Raw genomic sequence first — 21845 nt, 5'->3', positions numbered from 1 at the left:
TATACACTGTCAGATTCATCTCCGCCATTGTCTTCATCTCCACTAGAAACGACAATATAGATGTCATTGTTGGCAGCGTCGTCAATTATCTCTCGTTCACTGCCGTGCCGTAACCCTGGTTTGGGTGGAGTCCATTGTGGTATGTCAGGTAAGTGTTGTTTTGTCAAAGTATGAATCAAATCTGATCATAAATAAAGACGTTATGGCAATTTTAGCAAAATTTTATAATTTGATGCTGAGAGTCAATGTCGTTCAAAGGTCAAGGTCAAATTCAACATGCCAAGTACAGTATCCTCATGACAGTAAGAAAGTATTAAAAGTTTGATAGCAAAAGCCTTGATACTGCAGAAGTAGAGTGGATCTACAAACAAAATTTAACAAAATATTCAAAGTTACTAAGTCAAAAAGGGCCATAATTCCATCAAACTGCCAACCAGAGTTATGCAACTTGTGGGAGTTGTCCTGTATAGTCCCCTTATGATTGTTAGTAAATTTTGCAAGTAAGAAAGCATTTTTTTTAAACTTTAGGTTTAAAGTGGACCTAAACACAAAACTTACCCAAATTTTCAATTTTCTAAGTATAAAAGGGGCCATAATTCTATCAAAATGCCAGTCAGAGTTACATAACTTTGCCTGCCAAGTCCCCTCATGATAGTTAGTAAGTGTGCCTTGTTTTAATGCAAAAGCTTTGATACTTTATAAGAAAAGTGGACCTAAGTACAAAACTTAACCTTAACACAAAACTTAACCGGAGGCTGACGCTCAGGTGATGACAATAGTTGATTTTTTTCAAAATATAGATGAGCTAAAAAAGGGATAAGTGATTATGAAGAAACATTGTACAGAAAAAGTTAAGTACTTTGTAGCTGCATTCTTTCACTGATCTGCTTTTACAAAACCCAGGACATAAAATATATATGGCTTGTTAACAACATGGTAATCCAGTTCCAAGCCACATACTGCATTAGTTCAGTGAGAAGATATCCAGAAGTCAGTTGTAAACCCATAATTGTTTTTGCCTCTTTTTAGGCGGTTCATGTGCACACATACAAAAATCTTATTCATTAATCACAGTTTTAAACCTTAAATTCACAAATGTGGTCATGGATAAAAAGGAATTTTAGGCAATGTCATCAATGGTTTAATGGTTGTATGAGTCATAGTATGACATTTGTCAAGTTTTTATTACTTGGATGTATTAAAATACCTGTACATTACTGTAATCAGTTATCATCAAGTTATTTAAATTGTTATAAATTGTGAAATTGTTGTATACATGTAATTATTGAGTTTATTTTGTTTTCTCCTTTTTTGCATTATGCTGTGTTTGTATTGTATTTAGTATATTAAAATCATAAATGTTATTCTTTTGCATATGAATTTTGCGTGATAGTTTAAGTGACTAAAACGAATTAAAATGATGTCCATTCATAAGGTTGATGTCTTTTAGTTTATGTAAAAACAAAGATTACTTTCAATACATTTGCATGTTGATTTGTCATTTGTTCCAAATGCATCTCCTCTGAAGCCCTGCTGGGATTTAAACACAGACCTCCTTCCTCTGGCAAGGAAAGTATTCTATCTTAAAATACAAGGGCATGTTAGAGGAAAATAAGCATTTTAAAGACTATAAACCTTAAAAAAATTATCTGTGGTATAATGTTAAACTTTTCTTAAGATAATTTTATTAACTGGATCTTTCTTAAATAACACGCATCTGTGAATCTGCAATACATTACAGCTTAACTTCAGTTTTTTTAATTGTTCATCTACCGGTGTTCTATAGGGTCTATTTAATCCACCTCAGGAAAATAAGACACGCACACTATTGCACTTTTAACTATATAATACCTTTATTCACACTGTATAGTTATTTAAATATTCGCACAATACTAGACTTTTCATGTATAGCATTACACAACTTTTTTCTATTGTTTCTATTGTTTCTATAAAATATTTCCATGTATATCCTTTCTCTATAAAACCAAATACTAAACTAAACTGCCAGTCTATCAAAGCTTATTATAACAGCTTTTTAAATGTCAAACATCTATTCAGGAAATCAATTTGCTGCAGTATAAACAAGAGCATTGAAATAGTAATGCTCTTTCAACAGAGTGATATTAATGTAAACAACAGGCAACATAATGTTTTATGAACTTCGTGGTTAATTGCAAATCCAACAATTTCCCTGCAGAACAACCGGTATTTTCAAGTATTCTGTTTATCCCTATTGAATGGAATCTCCAAAACACAGGTTTTTAATACTGTTATTAAAATCTAACAAGATAGTATGGTTTTGTTTTTCTCTGTTAATATGCCACCATTTTAAGGGACTTGTTCTCATGTATTTTTTTAAGAATGTCAATTTTGTTTGACTACCACAATTGAAATATTAAAATACTGAAACACCAATATAATCACAGGAATCTAATAAGAAAAAAGAGTGTTTTTTTTATACCAGTCTGAGAACAGTTCTGATTACAAATATACATTTGCTAGTATCAAACCTATCAGTACAAGTACAACGTAATTAAATAATTGGAGTGTGGAATTTCCTGTTACATGTAGATCAGATGACTATAAATGAATGCGTCAAAGGTTGACTGTTCGCTACAATCACAGGTGGTAGTGGTAGTAATGTTTGAACTCATCTTTATAATTTCAGTAATGCTCATCTGAAACTGGAGTGTTGAGAAAGGACAGTAACCACTAATGCTCATTTGGTATTTGTCGACTCAGGTACAACATTTTTGTACCCCAAGTACTCTTAAGTATATTAACAAGTACCCGGGGTATGGAAAATATACTAAAAAGTACCCCCGAATATGGCAAGCTGTATTTTCCTAAGCCGGATGAATTGTAGTATACTTCAGAGTACCCGGGGTACTTTCAAGTGAAGTACATGTAGCACCTGAATCAACAACAATCGGAGCCTGATCATATTGTAACAAGGAGGATATTTGATTATCTAAAATATGCCGTTCTTCATAGGCAGTCTTTTCTGTCATATATTTGTCTCACTAGCCTGAGAGCACTTTTTGCTTTTTGTCCAATGAGTTCACATTTTTTTTGTCAGAGGAAAAAAACAGGTGTGTATATATGCCATCGTTAAGTTTAAAGGGTGGAAAAAGTATGCATGGGTAATCAGAATTTAGATATGATCACATTTTAAATATGAATTAAAAAATGTAAAATGGTAAACTATTCTTTTCCCGTATAAAACTAGCAACATAAGATCCCCTTATTTGCTCGATATATACAACAGAACTGTCCGTCTCCTCTCTGTAAATACACGTTTACCGTCGAAGCAATACCTAACGTCACTCAATTTGTCCATTTTGTTTACATTTGTGAAGTGTGCGGAATTATTCCGCCTGCGTAAATGGGCAACAAATAGTTCCAAGGAGATGCATGAATACTACCAAGTTTTTGCCCGATGAATCTAAAATTTAAACGTCATATAACTTAATTTAATGCATGCGATCTTAAATATCCAACCAAATATACATTGAATGCGTTTGTTCGGTTTTGCCCAAATTCTAGGCAAGATGGAATGCGGAGCCTTTCGCAGAGGTTTATGTGAGAGCAATGAACGACAACTCTGCGTGGAGATTGTTGCTACCCGTTTTTTCCCTTGACACCGTTATGATCTTAATATTTTTTATCAATAAATCAGTAAGGCCAACGCATGTGTGGAGAAACGTATAGCACAAACACTCTAAGCAGCATTAATTCTCTCTTGTTGAAATGAGATCAGTTATGTTTTATATTCCATTACATTTTATGACAAACATAAATTATTTATCATCTAACCATTTAGAATAAAAACAAACACATTTGTTTAGGTGTCATGACAAGCAGGGTATTTTATTTCTTGAAACACACGCACAGAGTGGGTGTTTGTATCTGACAGGGCTTTCTACACATAAATGCAAAAAAAACAAATCTTCTGACGATCGTATGTGTTCAATGAGCAACAGATATCGACCCCAATGGCACCTCTCAGTTGAAGAGTCTCGAGACGTCAGTAAACGTTGCGACATCCTTCTCATATATTTAAGAACTGAAACGATACTAAATCCATTCTGTAGAACACGTCGTTATACGTATCATTAAACATGCTCATGCGTTACATGTGAATAATTGAATATTATTAATACCCATCAGACGTCAAGCCTAAACTCAAAATCATACAATTGCACAATTTAACTACACAATTCAAAATCACAAGCCCAACTAAGGACGCCACGGCCCTAACAACCGCCCGTCCGCCGCCGATGCCCAAAGCGCACCGAGGACGCCCCCTATGCCCATCCACAACGCCTATTTGCGAAAAGTACATAAAGTGAAGCATTAGTTTTGATAAAAGCAGCTGCGATCATTACAAGATTTATTCATTACCATCAATTAAGAGAAGTGCACATGACTTCACGTACACCCCAAACAACAATCAGTGGTAACGAACGATTCAGGTGTAACCGCGAGCGGGATACGCAACCCTACTGCTCATTTTTTATTTTTCTTTTAATGGCAGGGGGACGTATGAGGACCCATGGCTCAAGACCGGTGTCTAGGTGCCTTCATCACCTCCTGAAACCTCTAATTTTAGAGAAATCTACAAATAATCAGCTGTCACTATATCGTGAACGTTAAGTATTCTTTTTAGAAAACTATGTAAATCCCATGGTAAAATGTCCGGAACCAATGCCCCTTTCTATCTCAAGTCAGTCATCCGTCTGCTCTCATAAAACTCACTGAAACACATAAAACATAATATTAACATCAACATACAAACAGAGCATAAATAAATAAAACGATTTAAATCAAGTCTTCGCTCTACCCTGCTTGCCTGTCGAATGACTAAACCTACAAATCTGTGCACGAGGAAATCTTGATTTCCGCACCATTGGACATATATCACCTTCAAAAACCTGTATAACCAGTTTATTCATTCACACAACGATAATAAATACATTTATAAGGAAGTTAAGAACGTAAAGAAAATCATTCGCTGTTATTTACCTTATCATAACACAAATTTATGGGTTTGATTTAGACGGTACGGTGCGAATTTAAATCGATAAACGCTATGCTTGTGGGTTTATTTGATTTGATGTCCCGGTATCGTTGTTGAAATCAAAAAATGGATTACGTAAAAATAAATTCAATGATGCGTTTCTTATCAAGTGTAATCATTCGTTAGACAAAATTATATATGTGCAGATAAAATTGGAACATGTGTAAGTAAGTATGTTAGATAGTTAGTTTATTGATATGTAGATAATTTATTCAACCACACTTTATATTATGTATATACATATGCATATGCTTTGAATGCTTTTTTGGAACAAATTATAAACAATATTAAAGTATAGCTCAAGAACCACAACTGTTATATCTATTGTAATTTATTGTATCTAACTTTAAACACATTCATGAAACTTTTTGAGATGCCAGTGGTGTTAAACAAATGTATTCTGTGCAATTCGTATGCATATATATTTTTTAAGCATAAATAGTTTGAACATTTCAGCATAAACGCTTTTGTTCTCATCATCATCATCATCATCATCATCATCATCATCATCATCATCATCATCATCATCATTATCATCATCATCATCATCATCATCATCATCATCATCATCATCATCATCATCATCATCATCATCATCATCATCATCATCATCATCATCATCATCATCATTATCATCATCATCATCAACATAATGTTGTCACTATTTTGCATAAGTTGTCTCAATAGTATATTTAGAGGACGAATCGCTATACTTGTATAGGGCAATTTGTTAATCAATGTGTTGCTCATTGGGCGAATCGATGCGTAATAGTTTACAATCCATACATTCGATACAGACTGTTTCAAGCGAAAAACAATGATTCCATGCAAAATACTTGTTTATCTTGAAGTTATACCCGGTATGCTTATAGACACCTGATGTATGAGCTTTGAAAAACATTTATCAAAACCATTTCATTCAGATCGATTCCATATACCCATCCAGTCCATTCAGATCGATTCCATATACCCATCCATTTCATTCAGATCGATTCCATATACCCATCCAGTCCATTCAGATCGATTCCATGTACCCATCCAGTTCATTCAGATCGATTCCATTTACCCATCCAGTTCATTAAGATCGATTCCGTATACCCATCCAGTTCATTCAGATTGATTCCATATACCCATCCCGTCCATTCAGATCGATTCCATATACCCATCCAGTCCATTCAGATCGATTATACCAGAGTTTGTGTCAAGATTTATGGACTCGCATGTAAGTACAAATAATGCAACTTCAGAGTAAGCTATTTATATGATCTGCATTGAGTGTCTGATTATTTGAAACGTGTTATACAAATGCCTTCAAGTGTAAGTTCATCGTGTACATTTCATTTAAATAATCTAAAGAACGACTCTGCTATATCTCTGCTGAAAGCGACGACTGTGATATAAATGCAATTTTTAAATGACATATTTTCGTTTGAATGCAACGTATTTTAGAGTGACCTTTTAATGTGACGTGAAACGATGATGCGGTTTTCTTCTTCTTCAGATAAAGCACTCCTTCTAGATAAAAGATTTTGCGCCTGCGGAACTGGATATTGAATCTGGACATTATACAATACCAAATGTGATATCACAGTATGTGTTCATAATACAGATAAAGATGAAGTGATAAGATAGTGACTGTTATATGGATATTAAATATCGTCATTGTGCCAGTTATTTGTTCAAATTTAAATGAAAGTTATTCCTTAACGGTGTGTAAATATTCTTTAATATGCCCTTACGATGATTACGTAACTTTCCAAATTTAAATCGCCACCCTCTTTCTATGTAAGAATATTCCGCTTAATGAATATGTTGATGTCATTTAGTTCATGGTGCATTTATACGAAGAAAATCAATATAATGGAACAAATGTTATCTTTTTCTTTGTGTTAATTTTAATGTAATGTTCGCGGGCTTGAAAGTTAGAAGTACTTGTTCACGGATTGGCGATGTTTTTGAACTGTATAAGTAAATGTTCTCGTGTAGATATAGCGGAAAACATGAATCGACTGTATTCGTGAACGTGTTTTGACGAATAATTCAAGGACTTATTGGTCAAAATGGAACTTGAAAAACCAATTTTGGTAGCGTTCGAGCTGGGAATACAAGAATGCGGGAATGCATTTGTTCGCCGATCCAGCATAAACGAGTTGCTACATGGTACCGTCAAATCAGTTGACGCCTATAGAATACAAAAAGAACCTTCAAGCATACTCTTAGATCCAATGCACAAACTAATCTCTTTCGGATTTGAAGCGAGAGAACGCTATGCTCTTTTGGAGAAGCAAGATACAGCCCAAGGATGGATACTGTTAAATGAGTTTATAGCCTTCCTCCAAGAAGAACAGGTATGCGCTAACGATAACTAATCAAATGCATTACTTAATTATGCGTGGTCGCATGGAATACATTTACTAAACAGTTTTGTTCCACAAAATATACTTTTGATAATATTCAATTTGTTCAAGTAAAACTTATTGTTTATTTTAACTTATATGTTTTTTTTTAAATATAACTTGAATAAGTGTGATGTTTGGCGCGCCATGAAACCGGTAAAAAACCCTATTGTTTATCATTTACCGTTCCAAGACGGTAACGCAACCTCTTAAATATTGTTTGTAGAGTCCGCTTCCGGAAAGCTCAATACAGCCGTCACGTTACTCCGTCCGAGATTATCCAGACTGTAGATATTCATTTATCATACAATTAAAAAAACAAACACATGTGTTTATCATGAGAAAACAACGTGTCGCGTGAAACACTCATCGCCTTTCCCGAAAGAGAAACGTCACACTTTGTGGTCGAGGTTTAAATTTTGGGCATGTACAACTTGTCTGGAGTGTTACTTTCAAAACACCTTCCCACCATGACGAGATGGCATATCGTTTGTTAAACGCGTCTCTTTGTTTGCCTACAATATCTAGGTCACACTTAGATATAAAGGTCAAATGTAAACATAAATACTTGTCCGGGCTGTAAATCCATCATTTATCATACAATTACGAAATCACTTACTACAAATTTCCACCATAAGTTGACGGCGTGTTGTCGCATGTAACACCTATCTCAAGGGTCAAGGTCAAATTTCGTCATTAAACAGCTACCTGACTGTAGCTTTATTATGAGGTATGCAATTTTTAAAAATAACTGCAAAACTAAGCGGGGAACGGCGGAGAAAGAATGTCGCGAGTCGCGTGTAACACCCGTCTCTCTACAACAAAGGTCAAGGTCACACTTTAAGATCAAAGGTAAAGTTTAATTTTCAAATAACGTACCATCTCATACATAAATGATCAACATGAGACAGTGTGTCACACGTAACAACCGTCCTCTGTGTTCACAGGTCAACGCCACAATCAGAGGTCAAAAGCAAAGTCACTTTAACTTTATCACTCGTGATGCAATTTTATTTTCAATTATGTTGACCATATGGAAACAGCGTTTCGTGTGGAAGACCCACGTCCCAAGCTTAACTTTCAATATGACAATATGTGACGGATGGTAACAAAACATTCTCATCTGAAAGTGTTTCATAAAGTTTATTTTCCCTACATATTGATGTGTTTTAACATGAGAGACTATACTTTCGATTTAACATTAGTGACTATACTTTTGCTTTACGCACGGGAACTGAATCTTTTGTCCAAAACGTCTGGTGCAAAAAGGACGTTACGCCGTTAACACGATTAATGGCACGTACCTTTATGAACATACTTGCAAAGTTTGTTACGACCTTTTAACAGTAAAACTGCAAGCAACTCGATCTTTCCCACACGTTGGCCGTGTAACGTTAGTTTTGATACCCGTGTGTAATCCGTGTGTTGATAAGCGTTGCAGTTTGCTTCTGTTTCTTTCAATACAATCCAGTACAGCAATTTCTTAAACAGCATTTCATTCGATCGATATGGTTGTTTAGCAAATTCATGTATTGAATGAAAACACACTCAGGGGCAATATTCGGGGTTTACTATATCGGTATTAAGGATATCATGATATAAGTTGACCATTATTAAGATTAATCCCCATTTTCATACAGGGCCATGTGTAATTTAATTGCAGTTGAAAAATAATTCTCAACATCTATAAAACATCATAATTGGCAATGTTATGTGTTTTAGATAGTGAGTAATGTGTATCGTGATATGATAATACAAATACACGAATGCATCGCATAACATTTTTAAATGTTTTGCAATTCCTATTAAATCGTGTATTGCAGGACTTATCACGAAGCACGACCATACAGGACGCAAAGGGAAATTTGCACAGTGCATTTCAAATAATTGCACAGCTTCTTCGGTATTTAAAAAACAAAGCTTTGACCATTTTGGAAGGTGAAAAGGAAACAGATGTTCAGTATGTTATAACAATTCCGGGAGGATTAAACAATGAAACTGCTAAATTATTTGTCATCGATGCTGCGAAAGAGGTAAGACTTCAACAAATTGATCAGATATTCGTCGGATTTTCCGCACCTTCATTGTAAAATTGATTTTCTTTTTTGAGCTCTATGGTCAATGACGCCCTGGATTCAAATTTCGCAAAGCAGAATTGTTGTGCTGTTGTTGTGGAATTTGTTCAATGCATATTGGTTAAGTCTTCATATTTGACAGCAAAGACTTTTTATTTTTCGTTTAACAGAAAATAGAAAAACAATACAGACTTTAAAAAGCCAGATGCGCTTAACAGAATTGTTAAATAAAATATGAACACAATAAATTTTGCTTTTAATTATATCGAAACTAAACTGGATTAATCCTTTTTATTGCGACCGCTCGATCCAAAGTTTGGGGCAACATTTTTCCACACACTTAATCAAACTTGTTGCGGCTAAGATTGGATCACATCTACAAATAAAATATTTGCATTGTATAGTTTTAAGTATATAATGTATGTTTGGTCGACAGTAGTTATCCCCACGCTTTTAAAAACGTGTGAATATTGTAAAGGTCTCCATCTTTCTGTCCGTCCGTTCGGCCACTACCTCCTCCTACACTATTAGCACTAGAACCTTGAAACTTAAACATATGGTAGCTATGAACATATATTCGACGGTGACGGCGACGGAATTTTTATCTGACCCCTGGGTTAAAAGTTATGGGTAAATAAATGGGTAAAATGGGTAAAAAAAATAATTTTACTAACATGCGACGCACATGTTAATAAATTTTGACCCAAGGGTCAGATCAAAATTCAAAATAGTGCACCGTCGCACATATGCTTATAGCTACCATGTGCGTAAGTTTTAAGGTTCTAGTGCTAATAGTGTAGGAGGAGATAGTGGCCGACCACGCCCACCGAAAATTTTGTTTAAACATAACTTCTTCATTTATTCATGAATTTACTTCAAATAAATACTGAAAATCTCTTATGACAACACGGTCTATCTCGACCATCCATGTCCACATTATCCACCCAGGGCCATTGATAAAGGTAAAGGCAGCTTCCCCGTACCCCTAAATTTTCGAACCCATTTTTTTTTCGTACCCAGATTTTTTTCGTACCCAAATTTTTTCGTACCCAACTTTTTTTTTTCGTACGCTATATTGTTTTCGTACCCAAATTTTTATCGTACCCAAATTTTTTCGTACCAAAATATTTTTTCCTACCCAAATTTGTTTTAGTACCACAATTTTTTTTTCGTACCCATTTTTTTTTGTACCCAAATTTGTTCGTACCCAAAAAAATTCGTACCCCAATTTTTTTCTTACCCATTTCTTTTTCGTGCCCAAATTTTTTCGTACCTTAATTTTTTTATCACCCAATTTTCTTCCGTACCCATTTTATTTCGTACCAAAATGTTTTCGCAACCAAATTTTTTTTCGTACCTAAATTTTATTTCGTACCCAAAATTTTTTCCATAATTGTTTCGTACCCAAATCTTTTTCGTACCCAATTTTTTTCGTATCCAATTTTTTTTTCTAACCCATATTTTTTTCGTACTCAATTTCGTTTCGTTCCCAAATTTTGTTTCGTACCCAAAAAGATTTCGTACCCTATTTTTTTTTTAACCCAAATTCTTTCGTACCTAATTTTTTTTGGCATAATTTTTTTCGTACCCAAAATTTTCGCACCCAAATTTTTATTCTTATCCAAAATTTTGTTTTAACATAACTTTTTCACCAATTGACTTCATATTTATACTGAACATCTCTTATGACAACACGGTCCATCTCGACCATCCATGTCCACATTATCCACTCCGGGTCCCCACCAACATAGTCCTTGCCCACCCAAAATTGCCTTCTAGTTCATTTTATGATGAATTTAGAAAATATTTTTAGTAGATATTTGATTTATAAAAGTCGCTTTTGACAATTCTTTGGAATCAATTAATATATTGGGACGCATTTTTACGTTTTTTAAACAGTTTGAAGGGAATCATTGTTATGTTGTAAGCAAATATTAATCCCTAACTCTTTAATATTTAAGCATGTTTGTCGAATTCCTTTTTACTTGGAATATGTTTACTATATTACTTATTGATTAATGAAAAACATTATGTTACTCTTTAAGTGTTCTTATATTGTAGTCAAGTTTAATATATATCTTAAATAAATTATAAGGCTGGTATAGACCCCGAAGTATTAACGATAGCAATGGAAAAAGAGGTAGCCGCTCTATGGAGTGCGAAAGTCAACACACGCTTGAAGGATGAATTGAAGGCTAATGGGAGCAAGTTTTTAGTGATTGACACAGAAGGTAAATGTCGTCATGTCTTTTTTAATTCTATTCAATAAATATGTAAAATACATTTTAACTTGTGTTTAGATTATGTCAAAATTACGTGGAGCGAAATAGTGCAGACGAGCGTCCATTACAGCGACCTGGCATGCTCCTAACGGGCAAATGCACAAGCAGATCGATTTCATACTTGCGAGCAACAGGTCAAGTTTAGCATCAATAAGCCGAACACTCTAAACTTTCCATGCGCAGACATTGGCAGTGATCATTACTTAGTACTCACCACCATCAAGCTGAAGTTAAAGAGCAAGCGTGATCACCAAGATCCCTTGCATAAGATTTGACTTGAAAAATTGAAAGATCCAGAGATAGCAGAGGCATTTCAAGCGCAGGTAGGTGGCAAGTTTGCAGCCCTGAACATCTTAAACAAGACACCATAACCAACAACATCAAGGATGTCCTGCTGTCAACGACCTAAGAAGTTCTTGCGAGAGAGAGAGAGAAGCAAGAACAAGCCACGGATGACGACCGACAGCATAGACGTCTGTGACAAAAGAAAGAGAGCTGAGGCATGAGAAGTACACCAGCTTGGACTCTATGGCAGATAACCAGAAAGCGAACAGGGAGGTAAGGAATAAAATGATAGAGGCCAATGAGGGAGAAGTGAATTGAGGAGAAATGTAACAAACATTAACAAAGAGATGACCTTAGGAAACAGTAAGAAGATCTTCAACACCATTAAGACCCTCACGGAGACGAGTTAGCCCAAGGCCAGTGTTATAGCAGACGCTGATAGACGTCTCCTGACCGAGATTGACGCAGTCCTAAACAGGTGAACTGAACACTGCAGCGACCTCTACAACAAAAGTTCGTCCATACTTAAGGCAGAGGTGAAAAAGGCAGGGCGTTGTCTTAAGGCAGGAAAATCTCCGGGATTCGACAACGTCCCTTCGGAGCTGATGAAGCACGGGGAGAGGCAACGACTGCAGCAATGACGGCACTTTGCCAAAAGATATTGGAGGCCAAAAATTGATCCAAGGAATGAACCTTGTCTCTGACTATCCCCCTACTGGAAAAGGGCAACTTAAAGTTGTGCAAGAATGACCACACAGGTAGTGCAACATTAGCCTCATGAGTCATCGCAGCAAAGTCATGCTACGGATGATCCTCAATCGATTAAAAAGAACGACCAAAGAACTGCTGGCCGAAGAGCAGTCTGGATTAAAAGCTGGGTGGAGCACGGTGGAACAAATCTTCAACCGCAGTGTCATCATTGAGAAACACTTGCAATGCCAATGTAAGCTCTTCCACAACTCATCGATATTAAGAACGTTGTCGACGCGTGCGGATGATGGCCTATGGCATGTTATGAGAGGATTCAACATTGGCGAACGGCTGGTGCAAGTCATTCAAGAACTCTACGGAAACGCCAGCAGCACAGTACTTCTCAATGAAAAGCAGGGAGATATCCTCATGACTTCAGTCGAAATTCGTCAGGGATGGCTGATCTCTGCCGTCCTGTTTAACCTATTTCTTGAAAAGATAATGAAGAAGACTTCATGACCGCCACACCTCTATCTTCATGTGTGGAGGACCAAACAGAGCATACGGGATGGAGGTCATCACGGTGGAGTCGAAGATCATGGTAAACAGCAAGACCAACACCATTACAGGCATCACGATGAACGTTAAAAAGCTGGCAGAAGTGTCCAGAATCAAGTACTTGGGATCAACACTGTCCATTGATGGTACCAGTTCCGCGGAGGTCCCAATAAGAATTGTCATGACGACCGCAACAATAGCCAGAATGAGCTTGTTTTGGACAAGCAGTTCCACCAGCTTCCCCATCAAGTACAGGACCTACAAGTCTCTCGTAGTCACCATCCTATGTACGCGGGCACAGGACGCACGATACAGGCATTTGTACTTAATGCACCAGAAGACTGCTCCGCATCTTCTTCATGGAGAACAAGACCAACGAGTAAATCCGGAACATGACTGCAACAGTTGTTGGTCCAGAAGAGCCCCTACTGGTGACCGTCAAACGATGAAAGCTTGCTTGGTTTGCACAAGTCACCAGACACGACTCTCTGTGCAAGACTGTCCTCCAGGGCACGTTAGAGGGAGGTCACTGTCGAGGCCGTCAGAAAAAAATACTGGATGTACAATACGAAAGAGTGGACATCCCTTCTCGTGAATGAATTACTCTCAGCAGCCTACAACAGACCTGACTGGAGGAAGTTTTCTGTATCGTCGTCCCTAATTTCCCCCCTACACACACCGGCCAGACCGGTCAAGGACATTATCTCTTTTTTTTAAATATATCGGTGTTCAAGTTTATCATGCGTAAGGTCATTTTATTTGTTGCTTCCGTGTTGCTACTCATAACCTAGTGCCATAGGGTTAAAAGGGGAACATTTTTTTAATTGTAGAGTTACAAAATACTTGAAAGCTAAGTGTGTGTTATTGCGAGTATAAGCATTCATTTGTCGTTGTGATTTTGTCCTCTTGGTTTAATTCGTGCGCACTAGAACTCTAAACCGTTGACTATTACTGCTCCGACAATTCGCTGTACATTATTTCTGAAATAACACATGGAATTATAATTTTGTTTTGCAGGCGAAAACGTCGAAATGAACTTATTCGAGACGTTAATAAATGGGAGCATTCGAAGGCTAGATTTAAAGCGTGCGAGTCATTGCGGTGGTGGATGTATCGACAAACAACTGATCGAGTTTCTGTATAGTCATACTGATTTCGGTGCATCCAATCCAGTATGTGATATCAAGGATCCGGAAAACGAGGACCTTATCAATCACTTCCAATCTCACAAAAATACATTTGATGGACTAAAATCTGTAACTGTTCGCCCACCTTTGAGATTACTACACAGCTTCCGCTCGTCCGAGTACGCCACTGTTATTTCAAACAAAATCAAAATAAAAGCAACTATTGTGAAACAATGGTTTAAACTTTGCGTGACATCCATTTTGAAATGTCTAAGGCATTTTATAACATCAGCAAAAGCTGTTCGAGTTATTTTAATGACCGGCGCATTAGGACGCTGTCCTTATATTCAGCGTCAAATACTGCTCGAGTATTCGAATGTTGTTCTTATTGAAAAAGGCGAAATTGTGGATGAAGTTTTACGCGGGGCATTGATAAGCGTGATGACTGTTTATGAGACATCTCCTGCAGCCATCCAGGTACCTACCGTTTCAGAACTCAAATTGAAAGCCATCAAAGTAAAACATTAAACGTACGAATTGAATTACAAAATATAGAAATACTAGGCTCTTTTTTAAATGTACACATAATTATCTATACATATTGAATATTAAATTCAGCCTAGTACTTGTTCTATGATAAGGTGAAGTATTCGGCATCACCGGATAAAATTCATTTGAAAGGTCCAATACGAAAACGTAGTTATGTGTGAATTTTTGCATCACTTTCTTTGCAGCAAAATCCAACAATTCAAGTAGTAGGCGCGTTTGATATAGGCACAACCTACAGTGGATATGCCTTTTCCTTTATCCATAACCCGCGCAAAGTGCAGACAAAGAATTGGTACGCTTGTGGTCCTTCGGCTGCACTGACTACCCTGAAAGCTCCGACTTGCGTCCTACTGAATCCTGAAGGACAATTCCACTCATTTGGTTTTGAAGCTGAAAACCACATTGCGAGCCTCGATTCGAGAAAAGGATGGAGACTTTTTAGACACTTCAAAATGATTCTTCATGGAAAGAAGGTTGTTAATCAGAATTAAAAACAAATACACATGTATGCAATTATTATCTTGCACATATCAACTATTAATCAATTCAATAATTCATAACATATACCGTTTAGTATTACGCCTTTAACCGTGCTTTCGTACGTCCACATTTTTATATTGATTACATAAATTTATTAATCTATATGTACTTTATGTTGCAATACACGTATGAACGAATAATATTTGTGAAACACATTAACACGTGTCTTACAATATAATTAATTTATGGTACAGTATTTTTTATAAAGTTCGGTAGACAAATATTTACAAATTATATTTTTGTTTTCAAGGCATTATCTAGAAGAACGACAATTGAAGATCTTAGTGGCGATAGCCACCCTGCCATGCCAATTTTCTCCATGGCAATACGTTATCTCTATGAGCAACTCCTTGAGGCAGTTCGTCTGCAAGTTCCGGAAATGCCAGAAGCATGTTTTAAGTATGTTGTGACCGTTCCTGCAATTTGGGATGACAACGCAAAACAGTTCATGAGAGAAGCTGCCATAAATGTATGAATTTACTTTTTTCTTGCAGTTTGTGTCCGTTATTAATTGCACTTCAAACAATAAGTGTTGATACAAGCATGAACTCATCATCGTTTACAAATTGTCCATTCCACCATTAACCATAGTGTACACTTACCAACTGCTATAGGTTGTAAACATCTCAAATATAAAATCAAAAGGATACATATCTTAAAACTTTGTTCTTTCCTATTAAAGCGCGTAAATAATTTATCAGTATCTATTATTTCGTACGTTGTTGATCCAATATCCAACCATCTTACGTTTAACGAGCCGCCATTCATCATTTAAGTCTGAGCTTGAGAGCTAACCAAACATTTGCAGTGTTATTTAAACAAATTTCAACTATGCGCCTAAATCATTACATTATTGTGCTTATAGTAACGTATATGAGGGTTGGACAATAAATTCAAACACAGACGCTTGCATTTCTGAAATAGCACAGATGCATTCCCATTATGTCTTGGCTTGTTTTCTAGAAGTATAGTTAGCATGTGCACGATTAAAAGAAATATATAATTTCCATGATTAAAGCTTATATAATATTATGTCATATGTCAACACAAAACATATCATAACATGCCTTATATCAACAAAGGTATTATAAAGGTAGATTTTCATGACCTTTGTGATAAAATTGGCTTATTCTATACACAAAAATATCATATAGTATAGATTGTAAATAAAATGTGCCATCAAAACGATTTATGAAATATCCATTAAATAATATCACAATTATGTTTTAAGCGCGTTAGCTTAGGGAAGACAAATTGAATACGGAACATAAAATAATTATATCCTTATGATGACCATTACTTATATATATATATATTTACATATGTGTTTTAAGTATGGTGAACATGTAGCTTTAAACATTATTTACAAATTACAAATTACGAATTAATCGGCCGTGAAGCCATGCGCGCGATCGTATTACGTCACCCCAGGTTAAGCCATGGAATTTTGTCTATGCAGCTTCTTTCTCTCCTGAAAGCACTTGACCGTGATCTGAATATTTAACAATATATTTATATATCTCTAAAAAATAAATCAAAGATAAGATATCATTTATGCTCATTTTAGTTTTAATTCATCATTCCTCAGAAATTTTCATTTATGTTGCTGTTGTGTTCAAGTTATTGGTTATTTCATGAAATATTTGTTGACCAATAAGTCTACCTGTGGTGAAATAAAAAGGTCGTTTAAACCGTATATGTATTTCAGGCTGGAATTGATGGCCACAGACTGAAGATGGTACTTGAGCCGGAAGTAGCTCCTCTCTGGTACATGAATGCTGAGGGAAACCAGAGCGTACAAACAGTTCCGGTCGGGAGTAAATATATGGTGGTCGACCTTGGAGGTTTGTCATTCATGGCATCATTTTATATAAGAACAAGATGTAGGAATAGTGTAACTCCAGAAACATAATCGGGAGAGAAATTCTTATTAACCGCGCTAGTTATTTTAATCAAGGCAAGTGACCGATGATATATACATTACAGGGCGATACTATAAAAAGGATTTAAGCTGGGGTCAGCATCTTGGAACGGTCAATGCAAACTATCGGGGAGAGGGGGGTGGCGTTAAACTGGTTGAATGACGTAGCCCAGCATGAATCAATTAAAAGGGAAGGTGTGGGCCCAGCATGAATCAATTGAAAGGGAAGGTGTGGTCGCCATGGTGTATTGGATATGGTGTCCACCTAGCGATCGGGAGGTCAATGGTTCGATTACCACTGTGGGAGCGTTCTTTCGATCTTCTCCAAAGACACCAAGTACTGGTTCTTAGTCTCAGGAAGCGGACTCGAGAGAATTTCAGTAAGCCGTAGGCTTTTAATGCAATCGAGCTAAAATAAATCGGTTTAAACTAAACTAAAGGGAATGTACACTGTTGACAAAACAGATATTATAAAACAGACAGTAAATAAACCCATGTGATTACTTTTGTTGTCATCGACTCCATGAATAAACAAATTGTGGCCTTTAACTGGTTTAATGACTAGCCTCATATCGTGGTTATTCAGTTTTTAAAGCAAAACAAGACTTTGTTATTGCTTTTTAATTACTCAATTGTTTTATTTGTACTAGATAACAGAATTACCATCTTCTGAGGCACGATGACAATACATTTGTAAATATAAACTAAAGTCCTTGTTTACAAGATTTGAGCTAGAATCATAAAGTACATACCGGAGAACATCGAAATACATCTCAAAAGCAACCGTTATGCAGAGTATAAGAAGCCCGAACGTGATAAATGAATGTTTTGTGTTTTAAACAATTCAGATTTGTCCTTATGTGTAGCAGTCCGCAGTGGCATAAGGAATAGCATATTGTTAAACTTTTTTTTATATATTGATCTTTGTTTAAGTGTTGCGTTTCGAAATATATAAACAATTAACATCAATAATAACCATGTTAAGTTGTTTACGGAAAAACACGTTATAATCATTTATTTGTTTGTACAAACAATATTTACAAATTTTAATTGTTTTCATTTTAAATTTAAGGAGGCACTGCTGATGTATCCATCCAGGAGCGTTTACCATACAACCAGATACGTGTGATTCAAAAAGCAAGTGGTGGCCCATGGGGTGGTACTTGTGTTGATAAGAACTTCATCGCTTTTTTGGAAACGACGTTTGCAAAACACAATTTTGCAGAATTTCAGAAAAATGAATTATGTGATTACTTTGACTTGCTACAAAGTTTTGAAACGAAGAAGCGATCAAAATCAGACAGTTCGTTTTATTTGCGCATTCCAATGTCGCTTAATACGTCGATCAATTCAAAAACAAAAACAAAGTTGTTTACATTCAGAAAGGCGAAAAAACAAAATCCCATTGAAAGAGATAAACTACCAATTGACTCTTCTACTTTTGTCTCATGGTTTGCGGAACCTACCGACATGCTAATAATGCATATAAAAAAGCAGTGTTTGAGCACCGAACTTAACGACCTGCGTACAGTTATGCTTGTTGGGGGATTTGCCGAATCCACTTTCGTACAAGAGAAAATCAGACGTGAACTTCCTGAAATTCGTTTAGTTGTTCCGGAAGATGCTGGTCTGGCAGTTCTAAAAGGAGCTGTGATATACGGACATAATCCTTCGTTAGTTGCATCACGAATTATGCCTTACACATATGGCATAGAGTGCCTAAAGTTATTTGACCCAAAGAAACATTTTGGACGAATTAAAACTAATAAAGATGGTAAATGGTTGGTGAGAAGTTTTCGAGTATTTGTTAAAATTAATGAACAGATCAATGAAAATCATCGAGTGACCTATTCATTTAACCCTGTTTCAACGATGCCTTGTACCTGTGTATACAGAACAGTATTGCCGGACCCAGAGTTTGTAACAGATAAGGAATGTGAACTGCTGGGAACACTTTCCATACGCGTACGGGAAGACGTTCCGCTGGGTGATCAAACGTACAATGTGACGTTCATGTTTGGAGACACAGAGCTGCTAGTAATTGTGAAGGATACGACAACAGGAAAGGAAGATCAGCTTACCTTAAATTGCCTTGAATGATACGGTTTCTAACATTGCAAGTATGTACGTACGTATATTCAGCTTCGATGAACACCGTCTAGTGTAGACAGTGTTTAATTGGATCGTCAAACATATATGGCAACTATTCACCAATACGTATTAACGTGTATTTAGGTTGACATGAGATGCATAGGATCTAAATCTATTTCCAATTAATAACCCCACATGCCGTTGTAAAACATGTGTTAAGATTAAAAAATTACCAATCTACAGACTGTTAAAAAAAACACGCATAGGAAGAAAAGTGTCATGAAATACAAATAGAAGGGGACAAGTGTATATCATGCTTGCATAGTTTTTCTCTGGACTTGATTTGTGACATTGACCTTTTACTTATTTGCGTGAACAATGTGTGCGAAAGCTATAATCGGAACTTATAGTGATAGCTTTCCAGGCATGTAGGAAGTAACTTTAGGAGCGAAATTACACCAGTCATTATCTTTGATCGTAAACTGTTACAATTGTGGTATTAACCTTTGCCCATAATGCATGAGTCATAAAAACGTAACAATGGTGCCAACGGGATAATAATCATATTTCGTACAAACACATGCGCAAATCATGTTGCGAATTTCCCAGTAGTGTAAATATCGTATGTGTTTGACTGAAATATACATCGCATTCTCTTGTTGTAAAACTGTAATACATAGGATTGCCAGATCAACCCAACGTGTGTCTGTTTAATTTCCACCATTTCTTTGAAACGTTTAAGTGATACTACATGTCCGTTGCAACCTTATGTAACATGTGCGTTCAAAAGCGTTCAATAATCGGGAAATATAAACTAAGTGTGCAAGTTCATTTGTTTTAAACTGGGGTGGCTTATTATTAATTAATGATCGTTCCTTTCTATTACATTGTGATTAATTGTGTTCATATATCATATGTCTATCAAAATTAACATCTTTCCTCACTGGCACGAAAGAGCAATTGTCCATTTATATGAAATTGTTTGTTTATTTCGTCTCGTCATCGTATTTTATTTTATTCCTGTTTGTTATGACGTATTTTGTGTGTACAATACATTTGTATAGGAGTGTATGTGTTAACTTGATGTATGTGGACATGAACCTGTGCAAACTGCACATTGCTTATAACGGCATTGTTGATAAAATGGTATAATTTCTGCCTTCACACAATATAACTTGGTCATGTTTCACTCCATCACATACTGAGCTATTGCGGCGGAGTTAATGTATGTGCTTATATTCGATATTAAGTCTTTATCCACATATCATCGTTGTAATATTGACAAACGAGTCTTTGACCGTTGAGATGCTCTGTTACCTGACTGTGCACATATGATCATCTGCATAGCGTATGGTATATGATATCAGTTATCTTACTGACATGAATCTGCCATTTTGTTTTCATTACTTTTCGACCGCTTATAGATTCGCATTATCATCACATATTAGATAATGTATAACTAAATAGTATTTAAATATTAAAAAGCGATCCTGAGTGAGATTCAATTTAAATTTGGATAATTTGAATACTCTTCATTAGCTACATTATTTAAAGATTGTGACCAATATTTAACTTGATGCTAAATGTGACAATGTCTAAACCAAATGTTAATGGAATTGTTATCTCTATTGTTTGTTTTCCTTAAGACTGTTAAACATTAACCATTTCATTTGTGACATTTTTTGTCAATCAGTCATGTTACTATTTTTTATTTGGTTTATTACAAGATAATAATTATACCGGTTTTAAACTGGATACATATCGGTACACGAAAAATTTCGCAGCAAGAATAGCATAGTATATGGTATTTAACATACAGTGTTATAGAGTCTTACATCAAAGAAGCCAATTGAAATCCGCAAGTATTTATAATATTATTTTTAAAATGTGCCTGACAAAGTTGTTGTTTAATATCGCATATAGCATTTTTTTCATTTAGATTCAATAAATCACCATTTAACATACATTGATATCACATAATTGTTTATTGTAAAATTATTTGAAGCGACCAAAATCAATACAATATTTACTTTGCTCATTTTTTTTTTATTAACGGGCAATAATACTATCAAGCTTTTAGCTTCCTGGTGCAACATATATCGTTTATTTATTAATTGTGAACAAATCTTGAACACAATTTATAGGCACTAAAGCACTGCCGTTTGTCATCAAAACTCATCATTTTTAGCTTCAACCGCATTATCACAAGCAGCGGCAGCAACACTAATAGCAACATTAGGCAACATTAAGA

General features: G+C 35.8%; 1 protein-coding gene across 3 annotated transcripts; it reads left to right on the top strand.

Moving 5' to 3' along the window:
* Window positions 1-4985: 4985 nt before the first annotated feature.
* Window positions 4986-20660, top strand: LOC127855316 (heat shock 70 kDa protein 12A-like). Of its 3 annotated transcripts, XM_052390779.1 has the most exons (10): window positions 4986-5247; window positions 6228-6302; window positions 6582-7428; window positions 9300-9509; window positions 11647-11782; window positions 14384-14970; window positions 15228-15515; window positions 15833-16051; window positions 17291-17426; window positions 18576-20660. In XM_052390779.1, exons 3-10 carry the CDS (start codon window positions 7141-7143, stop codon window positions 19601-19603), a joined length of 2892 nt encoding a protein of 963 aa, XP_052246739.1. In that variant the 5' UTR covers window positions 4986-5247; window positions 6228-6302; window positions 6582-7140; the 3' UTR covers window positions 19604-20660. The 3 variants fall into 3 exon arrangements, with proteins under 3 accessions (XP_052246739.1, XP_052246741.1, XP_052246740.1); XM_052390781.1 differs by lacking the exon at window positions 6228-6302 and having other exon boundaries at window positions 4986-5243; XM_052390780.1 differs by lacking the exon at window positions 6228-6302.
* Window positions 20661-21845: the final 1185 nt, after the last annotated feature.

The sequence above is a fragment of the Dreissena polymorpha genome, chromosome 13, assembly GCF_020536995.1.
Source record: "Dreissena polymorpha isolate Duluth1 chromosome 13, UMN_Dpol_1.0, whole genome shotgun sequence".
Taxonomy (NCBI): domain Eukaryota; kingdom Metazoa; phylum Mollusca; class Bivalvia; order Myida; family Dreissenidae; genus Dreissena; species Dreissena polymorpha.
The sequence above is the reverse complement of the archived record's forward strand: the minus strand, read 5'-3'. Positions and strand labels throughout refer to the sequence as shown.

What these genes read in the sequence shown, in the direction of transcription:
- LOC127855316 (XM_052390781.1), top strand. Translation starts at nt 7,141, where the DNA reads ATGGAACTTGAAAAACCAATTTTGGTAGCGTTCGAGCTGGGAATACAA. An exon ending in CCTTCCTCCAAGAAGAACAG is followed by an intron (nt 7,429 to 9,299) that starts GTATGCGCTAAC and finishes CGTGTATTGCAG; the next exon opens with GACTTATCACGAAGCACGAC. An exon ending in TTTAGTGATTGACACAGAAG is followed by an intron (nt 11,783 to 14,383) that starts GTAAATGTCGTC and finishes TTTGTTTTGCAG; the next exon opens with GCGAAAACGTCGAAATGAAC.